Source organism: Trachurus japonicus, chromosome 16, assembly GCF_045865225.1.
Source record: "Trachurus japonicus isolate A0001 chromosome 16, Traja_1.0".
In the NCBI taxonomy this organism is placed as follows: Eukaryota; Metazoa; Chordata; class Actinopteri; order Carangiformes; family Carangidae; genus Trachurus; species Trachurus japonicus.
The window spans coordinates 32,290,044-32,310,506 of NC_140922.1; the positions used below are offsets into that span (position 1 = coordinate 32,290,044).

The window sequence follows — 20,463 nt, forward strand, 5'->3', positions numbered from 1 at the left end:
CTGAGGAGAGCGAGGGGTTAAATCAACAGCAGACAAGTCGATTGATCCCGGTCTGGTCCGATCTGGTCTGGTCTGGTCCGATCAGACAAAACATCCTGTAAAGATCAATCACAGCAGCGTCCGACACTTTCACACTTTCAGAGCTGATACAGAAACACAACACAAGCAGCAGGAGGAGGAGGAAACATCTCCAGATGATGAATCAGCAGATCAGAGTTTCTACTTCACTGGCTCAACATCTGGGAGAGAGAGAGAGAGGAGTTGTTGGTGTACAGATGTTCACAGCTGGGTCGTTCCCATCGGCCTCAGGCTATGATGCTAATGCTAACAGGCTGAAACATCGAACTGAGATGACACCTGTTAGAAATGATCCTCACATGAAAACACAGTTTAAACCCTTTTAAATACATTTCTATATTTTAAATATGTAGCAGAACTTCAGCACCGACAGATTCTGTCAAGATTTCACACCATAAAATAACAAATGTTAATTTAACACAATAATGAACAGTAATGTCACCTAAATAATCTGTGATGTTTCCTCAGGTTAAATAAATACAATATTTATCAGAATCAGAATCAGAAATGATGAAAGTTGCAGCAGGTTTATTAGCAGAGAGAAGTTGATTGGATGGTTCAAGTCGTCATGAAAACAAAGAATAACTTTTTTTTTTAAAAACATTTTTTAAAACAATTGAAAACAAATCTTTGTGTTTCCACTGACACAATAAGAATTTTTTTTTGTAGAAATAACCTGTTATTCTCAGGAGACATTTGCAAACAAGATCATTTTCAAAAATCCCAAAAATGATTATTAAACTGTTATAAAAGTGGATAAGAAGATGACGTCACAGTTGTGTGTGACGCTGGTTACAGTCATGTGTGTTGATGTTGAAGCACCAAAACCGGTCTGATCCAGTTTGCATAGGAGGTGTGGAGCCTCGTAACGTAAACAGTCAAACAGCTGATTGACAGGAGGTCGCTGCTCTGACCCTCAGTGTGTGTGTGTGTGTGTGTGAATGAGGAGGTTGTTTTTATTGATCCGTTACCATGACTACATAACTGTAAGATTAAAACTCTGGGCTGAACGTCGCCCTGCAACAAGGTGATGATGAACAACATGAAACCTGCTGATTGATCTTTTCTGGAAGATTAAAAGTTTTGATTTTGTTAAAAAAAAAAAAGAAAGAAAGAAAGAGATGCACCATGTGAGCGCCCCCTGGTGGCAGCAGCACCGTATGAACACGAGACAAACCCTGAGGACGAGCTCAACTCTTCAAAGTGTGTGACCCTGCAGTGCATTGTGGTCCAGGTCCAGGTCCAGGTCCAGGTCCAGGTCCAGGTCCAGGTCCAGGTCCAGGTCCAGGTCCAGGTCCGGTTCTCCAGCAGCAGCGAGTGCGACAGTTCAACCCACACAGCTGCCACAGCAACACGTTAGTTCAGGCTCTTTGTTTATTTTCACGTTGTGTCGGTGGACGCGACACGTCTCTAACTAACTAAACTAACTGGTCCTCTGGGTGGACAGGAGCCTCCTCTCCCACTCCACCTCCACCACCTTGTACAACTCCATGGAGGCGCGGGCGTCCTCCACGGACGAGTGACCCCTCTTCCCCATCTGAGGACGCAAGAGAAGAGAGAGACGAGTTCAGCTCAGAGACACACTGGAGAGATGCTTTTTAAATCATGATGAATGTTCGGCCTGAACGACTCCACACAGATCTTTAAAACTCACTTTTATCATCTGGCCTTTTTGTTTTCTTATTCACACCACGTAAAGAAGTGGTAAGTAGCACATCCCGAGTTCAAAGTTAAGGAGGAGGACAAAGTGCTCAAAGTTGCCTCTGTTTAACGTCTCACATCCCAAAAAAACACAAACACTAAAGCGTTTCGGCACACGGCCTTCTTCAGAGTGTTTCAATTTCACTCCAGCTACATAAATACAACAACGTGACCCTCTGTTTTCTCTTTGTTGTGACTCTTTTGGTTTTTTTATTCTCTATAGGACGAATCGCCTTGTTGTTTACAACTACTTCCGGGTAGAAAACCAGCATTCGAACAATAGTGACGGACGAGAGTTTCGCTATATATATCTACTTTTTCACGTCACTATATCGCCGTTTAGACTAATCTGATGTTTGTAAAGTTTATAAAACCAATGATTGGACAAACATTACTATTTACGTGTGCACATTTTTGTAATTAGTCATGGTTATCAGAGATTAGCTGGGCTAACGGTTAGCTACCTGTTGAACTTTAATAACTCAGTGACTCAATAAACGCTCCATGAAAAAATATTTTCTCCAGCAGATATCTGAGTAACAACATGATTGAGCTAAATGGAGTAGTTTCATGTCGTCCGACAACGGGAGGGTTTTAACAGCTGACGTCCTGGTGTTAGCTTAGCTACCGCCGTTAGCTTAGCTACAGCCGTTAGCTGTCCCTGTCAGCTGAGCCACTGATGCTTTCTAGACACTGTGATTCCCCCAAACTGAATAAATCCAACACATAGCAACACAAAACACACACACAGAAATAGTAATGTTTCTTCAATCATTTCAGATTTGTCTAAACGGTGATAGGGCGTGAAAAATATGATATATATAGCTAAACTCTCGTTCGTTACTATTGATCTCATTCAAATTACGTGCTGGTTTTCTACCCGGAAGTAGAATGTAAACAACAAGGCGATTCGGTCTATTCCTGTATTTTAATGGTATTATCATCTTTAATTGTTAAGCACCTTGTAGCCTTGTTTTGAAAGGAGCTCTACAAATATAATTATTATTATTTCTACCTGCATTTATTTTCCCATCTGACAAACTCTGGGTTTTTACCAAAGTGGATTCAACAAATCAACGATTGATAATAACTTTGACCCTGAGACTGAAGATGTTCCAGGTGTTTTTGTTGGGTGATGATCAGCCTTAGTGAGGAGGGGGGGCTTATGGGATGATTGGCTCCAGGTGTGACCACCTTGGTTCACCTGCAGCAGCAGAGCAACGAGCCGTTTGGCTGAGTGACAGGTGAGTTCCTTTGACGCTTCAAACTTTAACATTATTAGTTAAATGTTCAAGACGCTGTTAGTCGTTTCACATTTAACTCATGAAACATATTTTTTCTTTGGACATGAAATCAAGAGCAGGAAACCAGAAACAAGTGAACCCAACAACAGAAACAACCTCTGACTCTTTGTGGCGTCTTTTTCAGCTCAGTTTCGGGCTGCAATGAACGATTGTTTTCGTTATTTAAACAATTAATCGATTTGTTGTTTGATAAATAAAATGTTGAAAAATATGTTTCCCAAACCACCAGGTGACGTCCTCAAATGTCTTGTTTTGTCCGCAGACCAAAGAGAGACTCAGTTTATTGTCATAAAGGAACAAAGAAACCAGAAATATTCACATTTAAGAAGCTGAAATCAGAGAATTTGGACTTTTTTTCTTTAAAAAAATGTTGAAAACCCTCAGGGGTCCCTCGGTCCTTTTTTGGACCTTTTTTCCATTTATCTTTTTTGATTTGCTGATCATTTTGGCTGTGTTACAGGTAAGGATTTCTGCAAGAAACTTTCTTTTTTGACATCTAATGTCAGTTACTCTTACAAGTCATTTATACACTGGTAACACTCTTAATTTTCGGGATTTTAACCCTTTAAATGCCAGTTTGAAGATTTCAAACTCGCATTTAAAGGGTTAAAATTCTGGAAATTGTTGAATGTTTGGTAGTTTTGAGCAGAGCTGAAGTGGTTTAAGAGATTTATGCAAAAAAAAGCTGAAAAAAATATTGATATATGATTTTATAGCAGTTCTTTTGTGTGTCAATTTTTGGACAGGAGGGTCCCGAAAGGATGAAAACTGGAGGAACCCGTAAAGGTTAAAAGAAGAACCCGGCGGCCTCGTACCTGGATGTCGCGGTTGAAGATGGCCTTGGTGAGTCTCTTGAGCGAGGCGCACTCCCTCTCAGCGAAGCCGGCCTTCAGGTTGAGCAGCGGGATCCTGGACGTGTCCCGGGTCAAGGCCGCGGGGTGAGAGTAGCTCAGCACCTTGAAGTCGTTGTGGATGGCGTGGCCCACCACCACCTTCCCGTTCAGCAGCCGCAGGATCTGCACACACACACACACACACACACAGAGTCATTAGGTCGACACAGACTCATCGTCTTCTTCTCTCTGGACCTCTAAATAAAACCTGTGAAGCTCCGACACTGAGGCTTTTGTTCCTCAATGCAGCAACGGTGAATAAAACATGACCCACAGGACGGAAACAGAGACGCAAGGTTAAACACAAGCTGAAGGACGAACCAGGAAACAACACACACACACAGCTGATTTACATTAAACACAAACACATCTTCCTTTCCTGGACACAATCTAATGTGAAGCTGCATCTCAGTCCTTTTATCAATTAACCTGCTGGTTATTCTTCTGATTAACCTCTGAATTTCCTGGTTACTACAGCACAACTGGAGCTGAAACAATTAGTGAATTAATCAAATTAGTTGATCAACAAAATTCATTACTCACTGTTTTGGTAATAATTGTTTCAATTGGTGTAAAAATAACAGAAATTTTCCGTAACTCTTTATTTTACAGGGCATTAATTACGTGATAATGTCAAGAAATGGCCTAGAAATAACCGTCAATTTCATAGTAATGTCATGTTTTTCATAAAGGCAACAGATTACACATGCTTTTCATGCTTTGAATTTTTTGGGAAACGCCAGAATTTTTCTCCACCAAGTCGTCGCAATTGACTGTTATTTCTGGGCTTATTTCTACGTAATCAATCAGTATTTCTTGGTGATATTTCTCAACATTACTACGAAACTGACTGTTATTTCTAGGCTATTTCTAGACATTATGACGCAATTAATTGTTATTTCTGGTTTATTTCTTGACGTTATCACGTAATTAACAGCCTGTAAATTAAAGGGACAACGAGGAGTTTCTATTTGGTTATTAAAAAGTCTCACGTTAATGTGGATGAATCTCCGCTACCCACACTTGTTAATGGGCCCATTTTCGATAAAAATATTGTTTTGTCTCTATCGTTATTTTGTTATTATTAGTGGTGGCGGAGATGCTGGTCGAGCCGACCAGCGTTTCTTTACTTTCGGTTTTGCGGGGAGTTATGAGAATAACGTAGCTGAATCGCCGTTTATGGTCGGAACTACGACGGTATGTGATCGTCTTCCAACCTCTGACTTTAATTCTTGATGAATGAAAACATGAGTCTGTCTTGCGCCGGTCAAAGAATTTCACGGTGCGGAGGCTCATAAATGTAGTGTGAAAACACTTCGCTTTTCCAAAACTCCTCGTTGTCCCTTTAAAGGGTTACCAGATTTTCTTTTGTTGCAGCAATAATTTGCCCGACTGCTGGACCCCTGAACGCACCACCACCCTCGCCCCCCCCTCACCTCCTTGCGGGCCTCGGCGTACGGCGTGGCCCTCTCCAGGTCGGAGCGCCGGATGCCGCTCCACTTGGTCCGGTAGTCGGTGACGGGCGCCGCCGGGTTGATGAACTTGTCGAAGACGACGTCGCCGTGGTAGGACACGATGCTGCAGCGCGCCAGCTGGCTGATGCGCCCCTTCGGCCCCGTGCCCACCATCTCGCAGTCGATGGCCAGGTACTTGGTGGGGACGGCGGCTGCTGCTGGTGATGCGCCTGCTGGTGTGGCGGCGGTGGGTTTGAGTCCGCTTGGGCCGGCTGCTGCTGCTGCTGCTGCTGGTTTCTCCTCGCCGTCCCGTCCTTTGCTGCTCGGGGCGACGGGACGTGAGACGCTGCTGCTGCTGCTGCTGCTGCTGCTGCTGGTGAGAGCTGGAGGCGTGACGGGGTGAGGAGCTGCTGATGGAGGGTGAGAGAAGTTCCTCCGCGCAGACGGGGGAGGCAGCGGAAACTTCGAGAACGTGCCGTTGTGGTGGGAAGTCTGGCCGCCTCTGAACTGACCCTGGGTCTGGGTCTGGTTCTGTTCCCTTTTACCCGTCGGCACGAGTCCCTTCTGCTCCCTCACTCGAAACCTCCTGTTGTTTTTCCTCTTCTTCTTCTTCAGCGGCGGCGGCTGCGTTCCTGCCGTCGCCGTCACCGTCCTCTGCCCGCCCTCGCCACACGGGAGCACGTTGATGGTGATGCTCGACATGGCGGGCACAGTGATCCAGATTTCACGTGTCCTCTTCCTCTTTGGCATCCACGCACACAACAATTGTGTCGACCTGTTGTTCAGGTCCTCAACAGGTTTCTGTCCTTCTCAACTGAAACCAGTCTGACCGGCTCATCCTGCAAAACAAAACACAACGTCGTCAAACCTTGTCACATACTGTATGTGTCGGATCAAAACTAACATTAATTTTATTTCATCTGAGTTAGATTTAGAGAATTAGATTATTCATCCCAAAGGGCAGCAGCAAATACATACAGTATGATATAAGGGTAGTGTAGAATAAAACAGAGATGAGAAAATATACACTATAAACATCCATATCAAATTATGTGCATCAGTATGTTATGATAAAAAATACTAGACATAGAATAAATAGTAAAAAATAAACTGTACCAATTAAATATGCATAATGTACAAACCGTGCAATGGAAAAGAAAAACGTTGCAAATACCGCTGTGCAAAGAGTTGTTTGTTATGATTTACTATGTATTGAGATGTTTTGTTATCCGTGTTTTTATCAACTGAGAATATGAAGCATCATAAAATGCTTTAAAAGTGTCGATCACAACTTCACAGCACTGAACTGCTGCTCTACTTTGCCCTGCTGTCACATCATATCTGCACTATTTAACTGTTAATATGGTTGAACCATCATGCAAGAAGACAATGTCTATCCTCTGTCCATGTAGCAGAGTTGACAATAAAGTTGACAACTGACAGCAGTTTGTTATGGTTTGTCCAGAACAGACAGGTAAACCATAAGCTTCACTGCTGACTGAGAAAGAATATAAGTAAGTCTTGTTCTGGATTATCAAAATGTATTGTTATTGTTTTTGTCCCATGTACTGACTGTCAACTGTGTGGGTGTGTGTAAAGTCCTTGAATGCATCACCACATTTTCATCAGTTTTAGGTTGATTATTAGTCCTTTTATCGATAAATGTTATTATTACTCTGTGTGACCTGAAACAACAACAACACATTCGCCTTTTGTCTCACAAACAACTGTACCACAAAGACAAATGTCCAATGAATGTTGTGATTAGAAAACTGATTAAAAAAATATCGATTTTTACGCTGACAAGCCTGACTTCCCCCTTTCGCGTTCAACGCTTGTTGTTAGCTGTTGTTAGCTTTCTAGCCGTCGGTTGGTTCCCAGTGGCGGGGAATGAGCTGTCCGTTAACGGGAAGTTCGGTTCAGAGAGGCCGTGACCGTCGGTGGGTCGGTACCGACAAGTTCCCTATTAGGAAATCTCTGAAAATAACTCGTGTCAAATAAAAAAACAAAACAACAACAGACCTGCTGCTGCTGTTCCTGCTGCTGCACAATGTGCGGACCACACGCTTCCGCTTCTCCCCCCAAAACAAAGCAACGACTTCCGGGTCATGCTGCCTTCGCGGAAACCGTACATTTAGTTTACCATTTTCTGTCCCACCGAAAGGGAATAAGTGCATTTTAAAACAACAAATTAGATATACCCAACTAGACAACTTGATTTAAATGAATATATATTTTGTAAAAACGAAACTGAAACACAAGAGCATATTTTCTTCTCTTGTAATGTTTCTGTTTTATTTTGGGATGCATTTTGTCGTCGACTTCTGGAAAATAATTTGTCAAAATTAACTTTCACTAACGTCCGGTTTGGTGTCATTTTAAAGGACTCAAAACTGGATGTTTTTCATGAATAATCAAATAATATTGGCAAAATATTTCATACATAAATGTTAGCCCATTTTTTCCTACTTTTTTGAAAGAGCTCTCTGTATTTTGTGATTCACAAACGTACAATGTCTACAACATGAATATTTATTTGATCGATCCCTTCATCATACCCCAGGAAACGATCATTGATTTATGTATTGTAATATTTTTATGACTCTAATATGTCATGTTTGTATTATGTATTTATTTCATTACCATTGTTTTAGTACGTAAGTAAGTTTTATTTATTGTATTTTATTTTTCATGGCTTTCCTATTTCATTCGTTACTGTGTTATACCAAAACGCTGACGTGTTTTGGTCAGTTTTAAAGTAAAATTTGTATGGAAAGTATCCTGCTTGTAAGATTTGTATTATCAATAAAGGTTTGTTCTTTCTCCTTCTTTTCTCTTTTCTTTTTTCATGTATTTAAAATACACCGCTAACTTATAGAAAAATTGTTTACAAACACCATAAACGCTTCACCGCTAATTTGTACGACTTTATAACTGACATTAAGTCAACACCAGTTGATGCTAAGTGTTTTTTTCTATTAATCAAGTATGTCTATACGGGAAGATAAATATTTGAACAATCCGCTGAAGACGAGAGACAGCTCGTTTGTCAGATTTACGGAGGGCACTTGAACGCCCCGTCATGTGGAGGTTGACGGTTAGCTGCCGCGGCTAAAGGCTGAACGCAACAACCATTTCGCAAATAATACCAATAATAATAAAAAAGATAAACCTAACGTTACGACTGACTAGTATTTTAAAGAGCTCGATTTTAAGAGCGAGTTAGCATCTGTTTAGGAGCACTTCCGTGCTACCGGGAGGAGTAGCAGGCTACCGTCGCGTTAGCATAACGTTAGGCTACATTAGCAGCATTAGCTTCGCATGTCAGTTGAGCTAACGGCAGCAGCAGCAGCAGCACGAGATGTGGAGATGTTCGCACCGAGTTTGTCTCCAGGACAACAGAGAGAGCTGGCGGGGAGACTCACCACGTTTCTGTCTCAGTTCAGCCACTTGTCCGACTCCTTCATAATTGTGCGTATATCGATAATCATAATAATCAACCGATCGATTCTCTTGTGATACCAGCTATTCCAATTTAAATTCAGTTTTAGCTGAGCGACCGTTTATTCTCTTTTGAACCAGAGCTGTTAAAACCTAAACAGTAACACGAACTTTCCATAGCAACGCCGGTTTCCCTGACAACAACGCGTTACTGAGTTGATACTTAGCATTTAGCTGTGTAGCTCATCTCTGACTGTAAACAGTAGATTATAAGTCACTTTAAAGATAATTTAGTCAATTTAAAACTTAAAAATTTGCTCCGCTTATGTATGATATGAATTGTAACTTTCAGAGAGTGTTTTAGCTTGTATTGAGACGTCTGTCTCTAAAATAAGTCTCTTTGGGTTTCCTTTCAGAGAAAATATAATTTCAAAACAGGAAATGAAACTAATGCATCACATTTCTCCATATTCTGGCTTTTACCACACTGCTCCTTTCTCTCTGCATTATATTAATATTTAGCTGTGATGCTATGCAATAAAGTCATGTTTATTAGTAATTGTAAAGATAATTTAGTCAATTTAAAACTTGATAACTATGACATCAACTACAACTTGCACAGAGTTTACTTGTGTTGAGATGGTCAGTTTTGGTTTTCTATTAATTTGATAGAGAAAATGTAATAGTTTCAAAACAGGAAATTAAACTAATTCATCACTAAAGTGTTCAACATGTCTATTTTATCACACTGCTTTTTCTGCTTGTCTAAACTGTAAATTGTCTTTATATTTTTATACTCAAGAAGGGTTAGGACTAGGGTCACAGCCCTGTAGAAGGTGCATACCAGTTTTTTATGCCTTTCATATTTTCAGGGGTATAGATTTTGCTAAATTAAGTTGTTTTTCATGAGCTCACAGACACAGAGAGACAGATCATGTTAATGTGTTGTTTCCTGACAGGACTTCTTCACTGAGGATCTCTGGCACACGTTACCCAGGAGCTGGCAGCCGGCGCTGCAGGACCTGACCTACCCTCAGGTCGCTGACCTTCTGCTGGACGTCACACATGGAGACAGGAGGTAACAGCTGCTGATCTCATTTTTAAAAAATCATTTACAATCAATTTTTTACGATTTACAATATTTTGGCCGCAAGGAAAATGTTAAATAATTTGGCTTCTGGTATTGTCACGTTGTCTCAACCTGTTCAACCAGACTTTTTCTCAGTGATAGAATAAATATAATCTCAAACCTGCTTGTTTTTATACTTTTGATGAACATAAAGTTGAATAAAGTCGTTGTTTTTGTGTGTGTTTGCAGGTATCCGTCCGTATGGCCTCTGTCTCTCCTGGCTTTCCGGGCCACAGCGCACGCTCTGGCGTTTCCCAGAGCGTGCACGGGGGGATGGGGTCGGGGTCGGGGCCAGGATCAGGATCAGGATCGGGCCCCCGGCTCCGTGAAGCCTGAGGAGTTCCAGGAGAACCAGAGCCAGAGCTCGCTGCTGGGCCACATCTTCAGGAAACACGTCAAACCCAAGAAACAGCACGAGATCCGCAAACTGGGCCTGGTACGGGGCGGTTTCTCTTAGCTTAAAGGAATAGTTCACCAAAATACAGTATGAAATTCAGTCATTATTGACTCACCCTCATGCTGATGAATACTCCGGAGTAGTTTTTTATTCCTCAAAGTGCATCTGGAGACCTGGGAGGCCGGTTCCTAGTCCAACCAAAACTTTATATGAGACACAAAAACGTCCATAAAACTACACAAAAACCATTTAATATTCCTCCACACTGCTCGTCCACTGCAATCCAAGTGTCCTGAAGGGAAATAGTCCAGAGTTTACTCGAAACGACGTCATTTAGGAAATTTTTACGGCCTCAACAGTCCTGTATTGTGCTCTGACGTTCACGTGCACCAGGCAAATTCAATAGAGGACTGTTTAGGCTGTAAAAATGTCCTAAATGACGTTGTTTCCAGTAAACTCTGGACTATCTCCCTTCAGGACACTTGGATTGCAGTGGACGAGCAGTGTGGAGGAATATTAAATGGTTTTTGTGTAGTTTTATGGACGTTTTTGTGTCGGGCCCTATTACTCTCATTTAAAGTTTTGGTTGGACTAGGAACATGAGGGGGAGTCAATAATGACTGAATTAAATTTTTTGGTGAACTATTCCTTTAAGCTGCTACTCTGGAAATTATACTCCGTTTTTTTGTTTGTTTGTTTGTATTTTATTGTGTTTGAATTGTTTTCTTTATCTGTGTTTAATCCTCAGCTGGTGAAACAACTGTGTGAGCAGACGGCCTGCAACAGAGTGGTGGATGTCGGCTCTGGACAGGTTTTTATCACAACACAAACACAAACACAACTCTCATTAATTAGTGTGTGGGACTATTTTCTGTGGCGGAGTTAAAACTCACTTCTCCGAACAGGGTCATCTCACTCGTTTCCTGTCGTTTGGCCTCGGCCTCTCTGTGACCGCCATCGAGGCTGATCGCACCCTGGTTGCCATGGCGTCCAGGTTCGATGGACAGCTGCTGTGGTCTCTGGAGAAAGAGAGGCAGAAGAAGGTCGGTAAAAACGTCTAACAGGATAAAATAAGATGAAGTGATGACATTTAGTGATCACATGAAAATTGATCACAGTGAAATTTGTTTTTCCATGTACTCCGTTGTCCTGAGATTTGTATTTTTCTTTCATTGTATCCAGAATAAGTTTTGGAGGAAGAAGTAAAGAAACTGAGATTTTGAGAGACTTTTGAGATTTATTTGTTCTGGTTTAAGATTTCTTTTTGTTTTTCCATTTATCTAATTTGTAGATTTTAGTTTGTTTTCTCCCGTTTCCACAGTTAGTGTGCACTGATTTTTCTTGCTGCAATCAAGAGTTTATTTGTTATAAAGGGATTATTTACAGTTTTATAACAGACCCCAAAGTTTTATACAACACAATTAATAGTTACTCTATAATTAGAGAAGTTAGAGAGCAAGTAAAGAGAAGTTAGAAGTTGATGAGGTTTGAAGAATATATTTTCTCTCATCTTTAGCCACTTGGGGGCAGCAGAAACAAGCTGTGAACACAACAGTGATAGAATTTAGATGACACTGTAAACGCGTGAGCAAACAGATGATCTGGTGAAAACACAGTACATTTACAGACCTTTGACCCCAAAAATAATAAATTAAAAGATACTAGAGTCAAATGATTTTGATTTGATTCAAATGTAATGCATTGTTTGATACAAGAACACTGATTATAGGAGCTTTAAAGAGTCAGTGTGAAGGATTTAGTGGCATTTATCCATGTTGATAGCCAGCCATCTCACTCCTCATGGCTTTACAAGCATGCACGATAAAGTACGGTGGCCTGCAGGTGACATAAAAACACATAACACCATCTCCAGAAACAGTTTGGTTTGTTATTTGTCCTTTCTGAGCTACAGTAGAAAGAAACATGTTCCCTAAATGCTCATCCCCAGCTTTAGAATATAAACAGGAATTTCAAGTGTTATTATTATTATTAATAATCAAGTAAGGCACGTTTTCACTGCAGGAGTTCCTGTAAAGGGGGTAGGAACTTTTACAGGAACCGTCCTCTCACTCGGTGGCAGGGTCTCCAGGACCTGCCAGTCTCTGCGATGACGTGCAACAGTTTTTTTGTGTTTTTTTTTTTTTACTGCTTTTGTTGTTGTTTTTTCTGGCAGTATCAACGCTTTCCAAAAAAAGCAGGAGTTCATAATTGCTGTTTCGATCATCGCATAATAATAATAATCTCTTGGCATCACATCCAGCTTTGTTTTTCTGGGCCGAGGCACTTACCCCAAGGCAGGGACTCATTTTGGCCCCATTAAAGCAGATATCAGTGGAATGTTTTTGTTAATATAAGTCCTAAATAGTCCTATTTTCCGTCAGCAATCACTTACATGAAGTATTTCAGCCTAAACACGAGTCTCTCCGTCACTCTGCTCTGCTGTAACCCGAGGAGAAAATTTTCCTTGTGGGATACAAGTGTTATCCAATGAGGGGAGAGAACGGCATGAAGGGCTGTGTGTGCAGCCAAGGGATGCGCGTGAATGTGGTGACGTAGCACGAGGACCAATTGATGCCTGACAAGGGCGGGGGCTGCTAACTCATGGTGCGTTCAAGGAAACTCGTACTTTGTGTTTTTCCTTCCTGTGAAGTCATACCAGTTCGATCTGGTACGAGTTCACGGGTCGGAAGTTACGAGTGGCCGTTATAGGGAACTTTCACAGACAACAGGACGGTAAAAACACGAGCTACGGGTTACCTGGAACGCTACCAAGTCGTAGTTGTGACTTGAAGCTGTAACTTACGGTTTCAAAAGCCTGCCTTGAACACAGCATTAGCCGAAACGGCCGTGCCGCTGTTATCTGCTTTAAAGTTTCTGTAAATGGCCCTTTAGGGGAAGTTCCTGCAGTTGAAAGGCGCCTATACTGTTTTTTTTAAAAGTAGGACGTTATATTCTCATGTTGCCTCCTGCATGTCATAAATCTTAGTGACCGACCGTCTCTCTTCCTCGTAGAGCGGTTCGTCTCGGCTCCCTCCTCTGCCACAGACGTCTCCCCGCCACGTGGCTGGATGGGTGAACCCCAAGGCATCATGGGAGTCTTTCATCCAGCAGCTGAGTTGTGCAGAAAGTTCAAGCGAAACTTCTCCAACTCCGTCTGGACCGAGCAACAAGAGGCCGCGAGGCTCCGACCGCCGCCAGCAGCAGCAGCAGCAGCAGCAGCAGCAACAACAAGGTCATGAGGTCACAGACTCTGATCCTGGACCTCAGGCCTCATGTGAGGAGACGATGCCGTCCGCTGGAAGCTGCCGGTCGTGTCTGAATCCCGGCGATCCTCCGGAGCCAGATCGCCATGGAGACGACAGCCCGTCAGGTAGGCCTGGCTGGGACGATAATACATTTTGCTGGACGATATATTGTCCCACAAATTATTGACGATAAACGATATTATTGACACATTTTTTTGAGAACAAATTAACCACTAATATAATAATAATATTTCATAATAATGCAAGTACACCCTTTTAAATGCGATAAACTTTTATTTCTCATGAGTATAATATTTTTTTTAACCATTGTAATTGGAATGACAACAGTGCAGTGCAGCTCTTCTGTCCAATAATGTTACACACCTGAAGCTCCACTTTTTATTCAAACAAACTAATGTGACTTCCACAGATGTAAGATTTCATCAATGAGACCAGCATTTATCTCCTAAAAGGTATTAAACCAGCCGGTGGTAAACCTCTAAAAACCTGCTGATAAGTTTTCTTAGCCGTTTTCTCCCCCAATGACGGAGGTTGACCGGCCCGTGAGCTGCTGCAGACTGTGGGAAGCCCCGCTCCTCCTGCTCGCTGCTACCACATTAGCTCCAAAAACGTCGGAGGAAATCTCCTAACAGGCGACATGTGGATAAACTGACCACAGACTGGGGATCTAAACTGTGACTTTCTCGCATGAAAAAATATTAAAACTTTTAAAAAGTGACGTGTTAAAGGGACAACGAGGAGTTTCTATTCGGTTATAAAAAAGTCTCACGTTAATGTGGATGAATCTACGTTACCCACACTTGTTAATGGCTCCATTTTCGATAAATATATCGTTCTGTCTCTATCATTATTTTGTTATTATTAGTGGTGGTGGAAATGCTGGGCGAGCCGACCAGCGTTTCTTTACTTTCGGTTTCGTGGCGAGTCATGAGAATAACGCCGCCAAATCTCCGTTTATGGTCGGAACTACGACGGTATGTGATCGTCTTCCAACCTCTGACTTTAATTCTTGATGAATGAAAACATGAGTCTGTCTTGCGCCAGTCAAAGAATTTCACGGTGCGGAGGCTCATAAATGTAGTGAGGAAACACTTCGCTTTTTAAAAAGTGACGTGGTAACAGCGCAGCAGCGAGAATTACAGTAAAATAGCTTTACCGAAATGCATTCTGGGAAACAAAGATCCTGGATGACTGACAAGAGGGTTCACTCCTTTCATTCTGCTATAAAACAAACGGCCCAGGTGCTGAGAGACGGATGCAAAATTATCAAGTTCATTTTCATTTATCGTGCGATTAATTGATTTATTGATTATCGTCCCAGGCCTACCGTCGGGCTACCCAGACTTCGTCCTGACGGGTCTCCACGCCTGCGGAGACCTCAGCGCCACGCTCCTCCGCCACTTCGTCAGCTGCCCGCACGTCCGCGGCATCACCTCGGTGGCGTGCTGCTACATGAAGATCACCACCAGAGAAAACCCCGCCCCCCCCGGATTGGTCGAACCGGCCGCTGCTCCTCCATCGCCATCGGCACCGTCGGGTCGGGACTCGGCGCCCTCGGGGTTCGGGTACCCGATGAGCCGCTGGGTCGGCGGGCTGCCGGGACATCGGCTGTCCTACAAGGCGCGGGAGGGGGCGTGTCACGCCGCGGAGGACTACGTCAGGAGGCTGAGGGAGGAGAGCGAGCTGCTCAGGACGCACTGTTACCGGGCAACGCTGGAGAGCTTCGTCAGGGACGCGAGGCCGGATCTCCGCAGGGCGGGAATCCAGACCATAAAGAAGGCTCATCTGCTGCCGTTCACAGAGTGAGTGACACAGGGGGAAACTCCCAGAATTAGGGATGTAACTCACGATTCGATTCGATTCACGATTTTTTGTTCACGATTACGATTTTCTCACGATTCTTTTTAGATCAAAAATGAGCTACAGACAAATTATGACCTAATAAAATTAAATTTTATTCATAAGAGAAAGATAGTCTGAAAATGTCATCTTTCATTACAGATACACTGCACATCACCATTTATCACCTTTTATCACAAGTAAAACTGGTCTTATTTACAAATAGTGGTTCAATTAAAAAAAAAAAATCATGGCAGACTCATGGTAAATGTAGTGTGAAAACACTTCGCTTTCCAAAACTCCTCGTTGTCCCTTTAATTTCTCAAATAAGATAATAAATATTTGAAATTTTCAGTTTCAGTGTAATGTTTATTTACACTCATTAACTCCGTCACCATCTGCTCCTTTGTAAAAATCTATGTTAAAATATTTCAAAGTAAAAGCCTCTGCTTCCTTCTCCCCAGGTACGCCCGTCTGGGTCTGGCCCGGGTCGGCCTGCCTCCAGATTTGCCCCTGGACCCGGAGCGGGTGCGGGGCATGCTGGGGCAGCAGGGCCGGGTGGTGGTGTACTTCAGCCTGGCCCTGCTGCTGGCTCCCGTGGTGGAGACGCTGGTGCTGCTGGACCGGATGATCTACCTGCAGGAGAACGGTGAGCCGGAAACTCCAAACCAGTGTTGTTTTTGGCAGGCATTTTAGATTTAGTCTTAGTCTTAGTCTTTTTGACGAAAATATAAAAAAAACAAATTACAAAACAAATTAATTCAATAAAGGAATGGTTTTACACATAATGTTTCCACCCAATGGCCAATACTTTATGGTCTAAGGCAGAGGTCTTCAACAGGGGGTCCGCGACCCCTAGGGGGTCCGCGGAGGTACTGCAGGGGGGTCGCGAAAGTTTTGGTTGAGGGAAAAGAAATATGACAAAAGATATGGAAGTTATGAAAAAAAGATCCATAGGGGCGTTCCCTGCTGCTGAACATCGGATTTTTACATACAAGTCCTCTGTTTTCCTATAATATAGGTGTCAGGCGAGCCTTTGTATTGTATCCGATACAAACACGGCGCACTGTCTCTCTCTCTCTCTCTCTCTCGCTCACCCCCACCCCCCTCTAAAATCAGCCCGATGGCGGGCGCGCGCACACACACACACACACCGCTGTCAGTGGTGTTGTGTGACACTTGGCCCCTGAACCGTCAGCTACACAACGATGGGACTTTAGTTTTCATTCTCCATACACACTCGTTAATTAACAGCACACACTCATACGACGGTGACATTAACGCGCGCCGCCACGTCTGCTCATAGCGCAGCAACAATGCAGCAGCATCAGGCCGTGACACCGTCACTGAAACGCTCCGTGGAACCGAGACATGACACGGCGGCCCGGTGTAAATGTTCCCAGAATCAGCTCCGGTGACCACGGCGCTGACGGTTGGAGGTGAGTCACGAGTCTTGGTGGAGCACGGCCGCTGCAGCGACCCTCCGACTGTCCCATCGCTGCGTGTCAATCCCCCCTCTCACTTTCTCTCCGCGCCCCCGTCTCTCTCCAGCTGCCCTTTCAAAATAAATGCAGAAAAAGCCAGAGAAAAAAACAAAGTAGGGGAAACACTGCTTTGTTTTCTCTGTCTTTTTATGGTTTAGTCATGTAATTCTTTCATTGGTGCAGTAGCAGCATTCAGTTACCACAAGCATAGTTGTGACCTGTTGTGATCATGGCATGGCATATATTTTTTATATAAGTCCCTTTGACTAAACTCCTAAAAAAAAGCGTGATTTATAGTCCAGAATATGGCACTTTTGGCATATGGCACCAGGGCCGTTGCTAGGAATTCTGGGGCCCCTGAAAGAATACTATAGTGGGCCCCTGCCCCCTGACTTTTCCACTTTTTTTCATAGACTACGTATGTATTATCATTTCCTGGCAATACAGGACTCGTTAAATATAAAACACAATTTTATACAATATAAGTAGGGGGTCCCCGCTCCATCTCTCCATCAGTTTGGGGGTCCTTGGCCTGGAAAACGTTGAAGACCCCTGGTCTAAGGATTATGCACTAGCCTACACACAGGTAAAGTGGTAGTGCATTCAGTTTTTCCTCTGCTGGATAATATTTAAAATACTAAATGCTAAATCGTGTAAAGCTTAGAGTTATGACAATCCACAATATGAAATTTAGAGGCGATCACAGCCCTACCACTAACATTTACGTCCGTTCTCGTCTCGTCAACGAAAACTCACAAACGTCTCGTCATGTTTTCGACATCAGAGAGCCATGTTTATCTCGTCACCGTCTTGTTATCGTCATGAAATAAAGGGGAGCAACGAAATATTTAATCATCGTCATCGTTAACGAAAACAACACTGCTCCAAACTCACTCTGTCTGTGTAGTCTGAATGGGTTTTAATGAACTCTGACCTCTCTCCCTGCAGGTGTGGACAGTCAACTGGTGGCGCTGTTCGACCCAAACTTTTCCCCCAGAAACTTTGTGCTGGTGGCTCAGAAGCCTCGAGACGAAGGACCGAGTCTGACCTGTCTGTAGAAATGAAATGGACTTGTCTTTTATGTGATGAAAAGCACCAAAGTAATTTTAAACCTCTGTTTTTAAAGATGTTAAGGAACGGACATCAAGGGAAGGATTTTTTTTAATGGTCTTTGAACGCCACCTGAGCGTCAGTGACACCTTCAGATGTTCACACTGCAGATCTGAACATCTGGGATCTGCACACACTTCATCACTGTTACACCGTCCAGTTTTCTTCTTCCCATCATGCACTTCTCTACTCTGGCTCATCATGGCTCTGTCCTCCTGCTGCTTAGCACAAGAACAATCATGATGTGTTTGGTTGAGGTTGGTTTTCTTACATGTGTTTTTGTTTAGTTTTGGTGTTTTCATTGTATTATTGCCATATTTTTATTGTGTTTTTATTTGGAGCAATAAACAAAAGCAGTGCTTTGAATTTTAGCCAAAGACGTTTGGGAACTGTTGTGCAACTGAGAAAGAGCCTGAAGTGTTTTTTCAAGGGGTTTTGGTTATTTATGGAAATGAAGCTGTTTTAATGACACTGACTAAAGCTCCACTTGTTTCCACTGGGGGGGCGGTAGATCTCCAAAACAAGCTGCCAAATATCTGTTAAATTTATACTAAGGATAATATATTGTTTTATATTAACAACAGTAGTTAATATACAGTGTTTAGCACTGTCACCTCTAAGCATCAGGATCTGGGTTTGATTCCCTGGTCTTTTTCATGTTCTCATACTGTAGTATCCAAGTAGCTTCTCTTCAGGTTCTTCAGCTTCCTCCCACAGTCCAAACCCAAGCACATTATGTTAACCCCCATATCAATTAGAATAAGCTTTTCTAATAAATTTGAGAGAGAGATTGAGATTTATTCTTTTTTTTTTCTTAAATGGGACATACTGAACATTTCCATGAGATTGTAGCCAAGGCTAATTCCCATCTCCAGTCCCACTGGCAGGTTGGTGTTCATGGAAAAAAGGCAACAACAAAAAAAACAAAAGCAATACAATTATTGAAAACAGGCCAGACAGGAGTCGTCCATGTTATTGAGGAATTAGTAAAATGTTGAAATGCAAGGTGCTAAAGTGCTTGATACCATTGCATGCTGCCTGATTTCATTTGGTCTTAAAGTGCTTCATGAATGGCACATTTCGCTACTGCAGATACTGTTGTTATTGCACGTTGCTAGACTGGCCTGGACTTAACAAACTCATGCCACATTTTGACTTGTCCATAGTTTCTCAGTGGTTCATTAAGTGCTGGACTTGAAGGCGACTGGACTTCTTTTCAGTTCCTGAAGACGCTTCAGTCTTCATCTAAAAGGCTTCAGCTCTAAAAACCCTAAAGTCGAGTTGCCTTCAACTCCAGCACATACTGACCTCCAGGACCTGGATGACCCCTGATTTTCACGGGTCACAGAAATAGTCAAGGATCCGTCATCCCTCAGCAGGAAGAGTCGACCATCGTCGTCTCGTCCTACACCAGAGGATCAGTAGAACCTCCTCATGGCTGCTTCTACTTCCACAAAACTGGAGACATTGTTGTTTCGGAAAAACACAGAACAAACAACATGCCCCCGTCTTATTTGTGATGAAATATTTTCCATGCAGCAGTCCAGTTTCTCGGTGCCAGCTCTGTGCACAAACAGATGCTCCCTCCACAGGGTACCACACACACACACACAAAAACCACCAAATCACAACCAGATGTTGAGCTCCTCTCTCAGCTCCCGGTTCCTTGCATTGAATTTCTCATAATGAAGCAGCTGCTCTGAGATCAGCTTGGCTCTCGCTTCGTGTGGAGCATTTCATGGATGTGAGTCCTCGGCAGTGATCCGGAATCTGCGCCTTGTTTGAAGGAACTCCATTCGTGGACCGGTACTCCACCTCCAGAGAGCCGAGCGGAGGAGTTGTTGGGGGGTTAAAACCTCCATGGGCTTCGTTCTGCAGCACAGAGCAGTCTCAGAGGTCTTGAGAGTCGTTGCAGTCATGGCGTGTTTTGCTTTGTTGGTCTTGGTTTTGCTGCTGTCGTCTCCTCAGCAGGGCCGCGGCGCGAGAGACGACAGGTCCAACTGCAAACCGGTCACCTCCGCCTTCTGCCAAGGCGTGGGATACACCACCACCTCCCATCCCACCGGCGCCTCGGGCTTCATCCTGCAGCAGATCGGCCAGATCGTGGAGACGGCCTGTTCTCCGGGCGTCGCCACGCTCATGTGCCGCGCCGCAGTGCCCGAGTGCGGCTCGGAGGACGACAACCGGAAGAAGCCGTGCAGATCCCTCTGTGAGAAGGTCAAGTCGGACTGTGACTCTGCCATCAAGGCCAAACGTCTGTCCTGGCCCATGAGGCTCCGCTGTGAATCTTTACCCGAGTCCAACTGTGTCCAGGTGAGTCAGAGGGACATGTTTGTTTGACATTCATGGACGATGAGAAGATGAAAA

At 43.4% G+C, this 20,463-nt stretch overlaps 3 protein-coding genes across 4 annotated transcripts in view; 2 read left to right on the plus strand and 1 right to left on the minus strand.

Moving 5' to 3' along the window:
* Positions 1-589: 589 nt before the first annotated feature.
* On the minus strand, positions 590-8,957 carry isg20l2 (interferon stimulated exonuclease gene 20-like 2). 2 transcript variants are annotated; one of them, XM_085803081.1, is made up of 4 exons: positions 8,856-8,957; positions 5,413-6,269; positions 3,899-4,099; positions 590-1,615 (listed from the first exon to the last, which is right to left on the minus strand). In XM_085803081.1, the coding sequence occupies exons 2-4, from the start codon at positions 6,178-6,180 to the stop codon at positions 1,502-1,504; spliced, it is 1,083 nt and encodes a 360-aa protein (XP_085659207.1). In that variant the 5' UTR covers positions 6,181-6,269; positions 8,856-8,957; the 3' UTR covers positions 590-1,501. The 2 variants fall into 2 exon arrangements, with proteins under 2 accessions (XP_085659207.1, XP_085659208.1); XM_085803082.1 differs by lacking the exon at positions 8,856-8,957 and adding an exon at positions 7,453-7,518.
* mettl25b (methyltransferase like 25B) lies at positions 8,500-18,270 on the plus strand. Its single transcript, XM_085803083.1, has 9 exons — positions 8,500-8,901; positions 9,831-9,949; positions 10,190-10,436; positions 11,146-11,208; positions 11,303-11,440; positions 13,410-13,758; positions 14,985-15,465; positions 15,967-16,151; positions 17,935-18,270. Exons 1-9 carry the CDS (start codon positions 8,752-8,754, stop codon positions 18,042-18,044), a joined length of 1,842 nt encoding a protein of 613 aa, XP_085659209.1. The 5' UTR covers positions 8,500-8,751; the 3' UTR covers positions 18,045-18,270.
* A 1,682-nt stretch (positions 18,271-19,952) lies between these two features.
* The window catches only part of LOC146972680 (uncharacterized), a 98,452-nt gene continuing 97,941 nt past the window's right edge, over positions 19,953-20,463 (plus strand). The window contains exon 1 of the mRNA XM_085803089.1: positions 19,953-20,409. Coding sequence (XP_085659215.1) covers positions 19,957-20,409 — 453 coding nt within the window. The 5' untranslated portion in view covers positions 19,953-19,956. The remainder of the gene's footprint in view (positions 20,410-20,463) is intronic.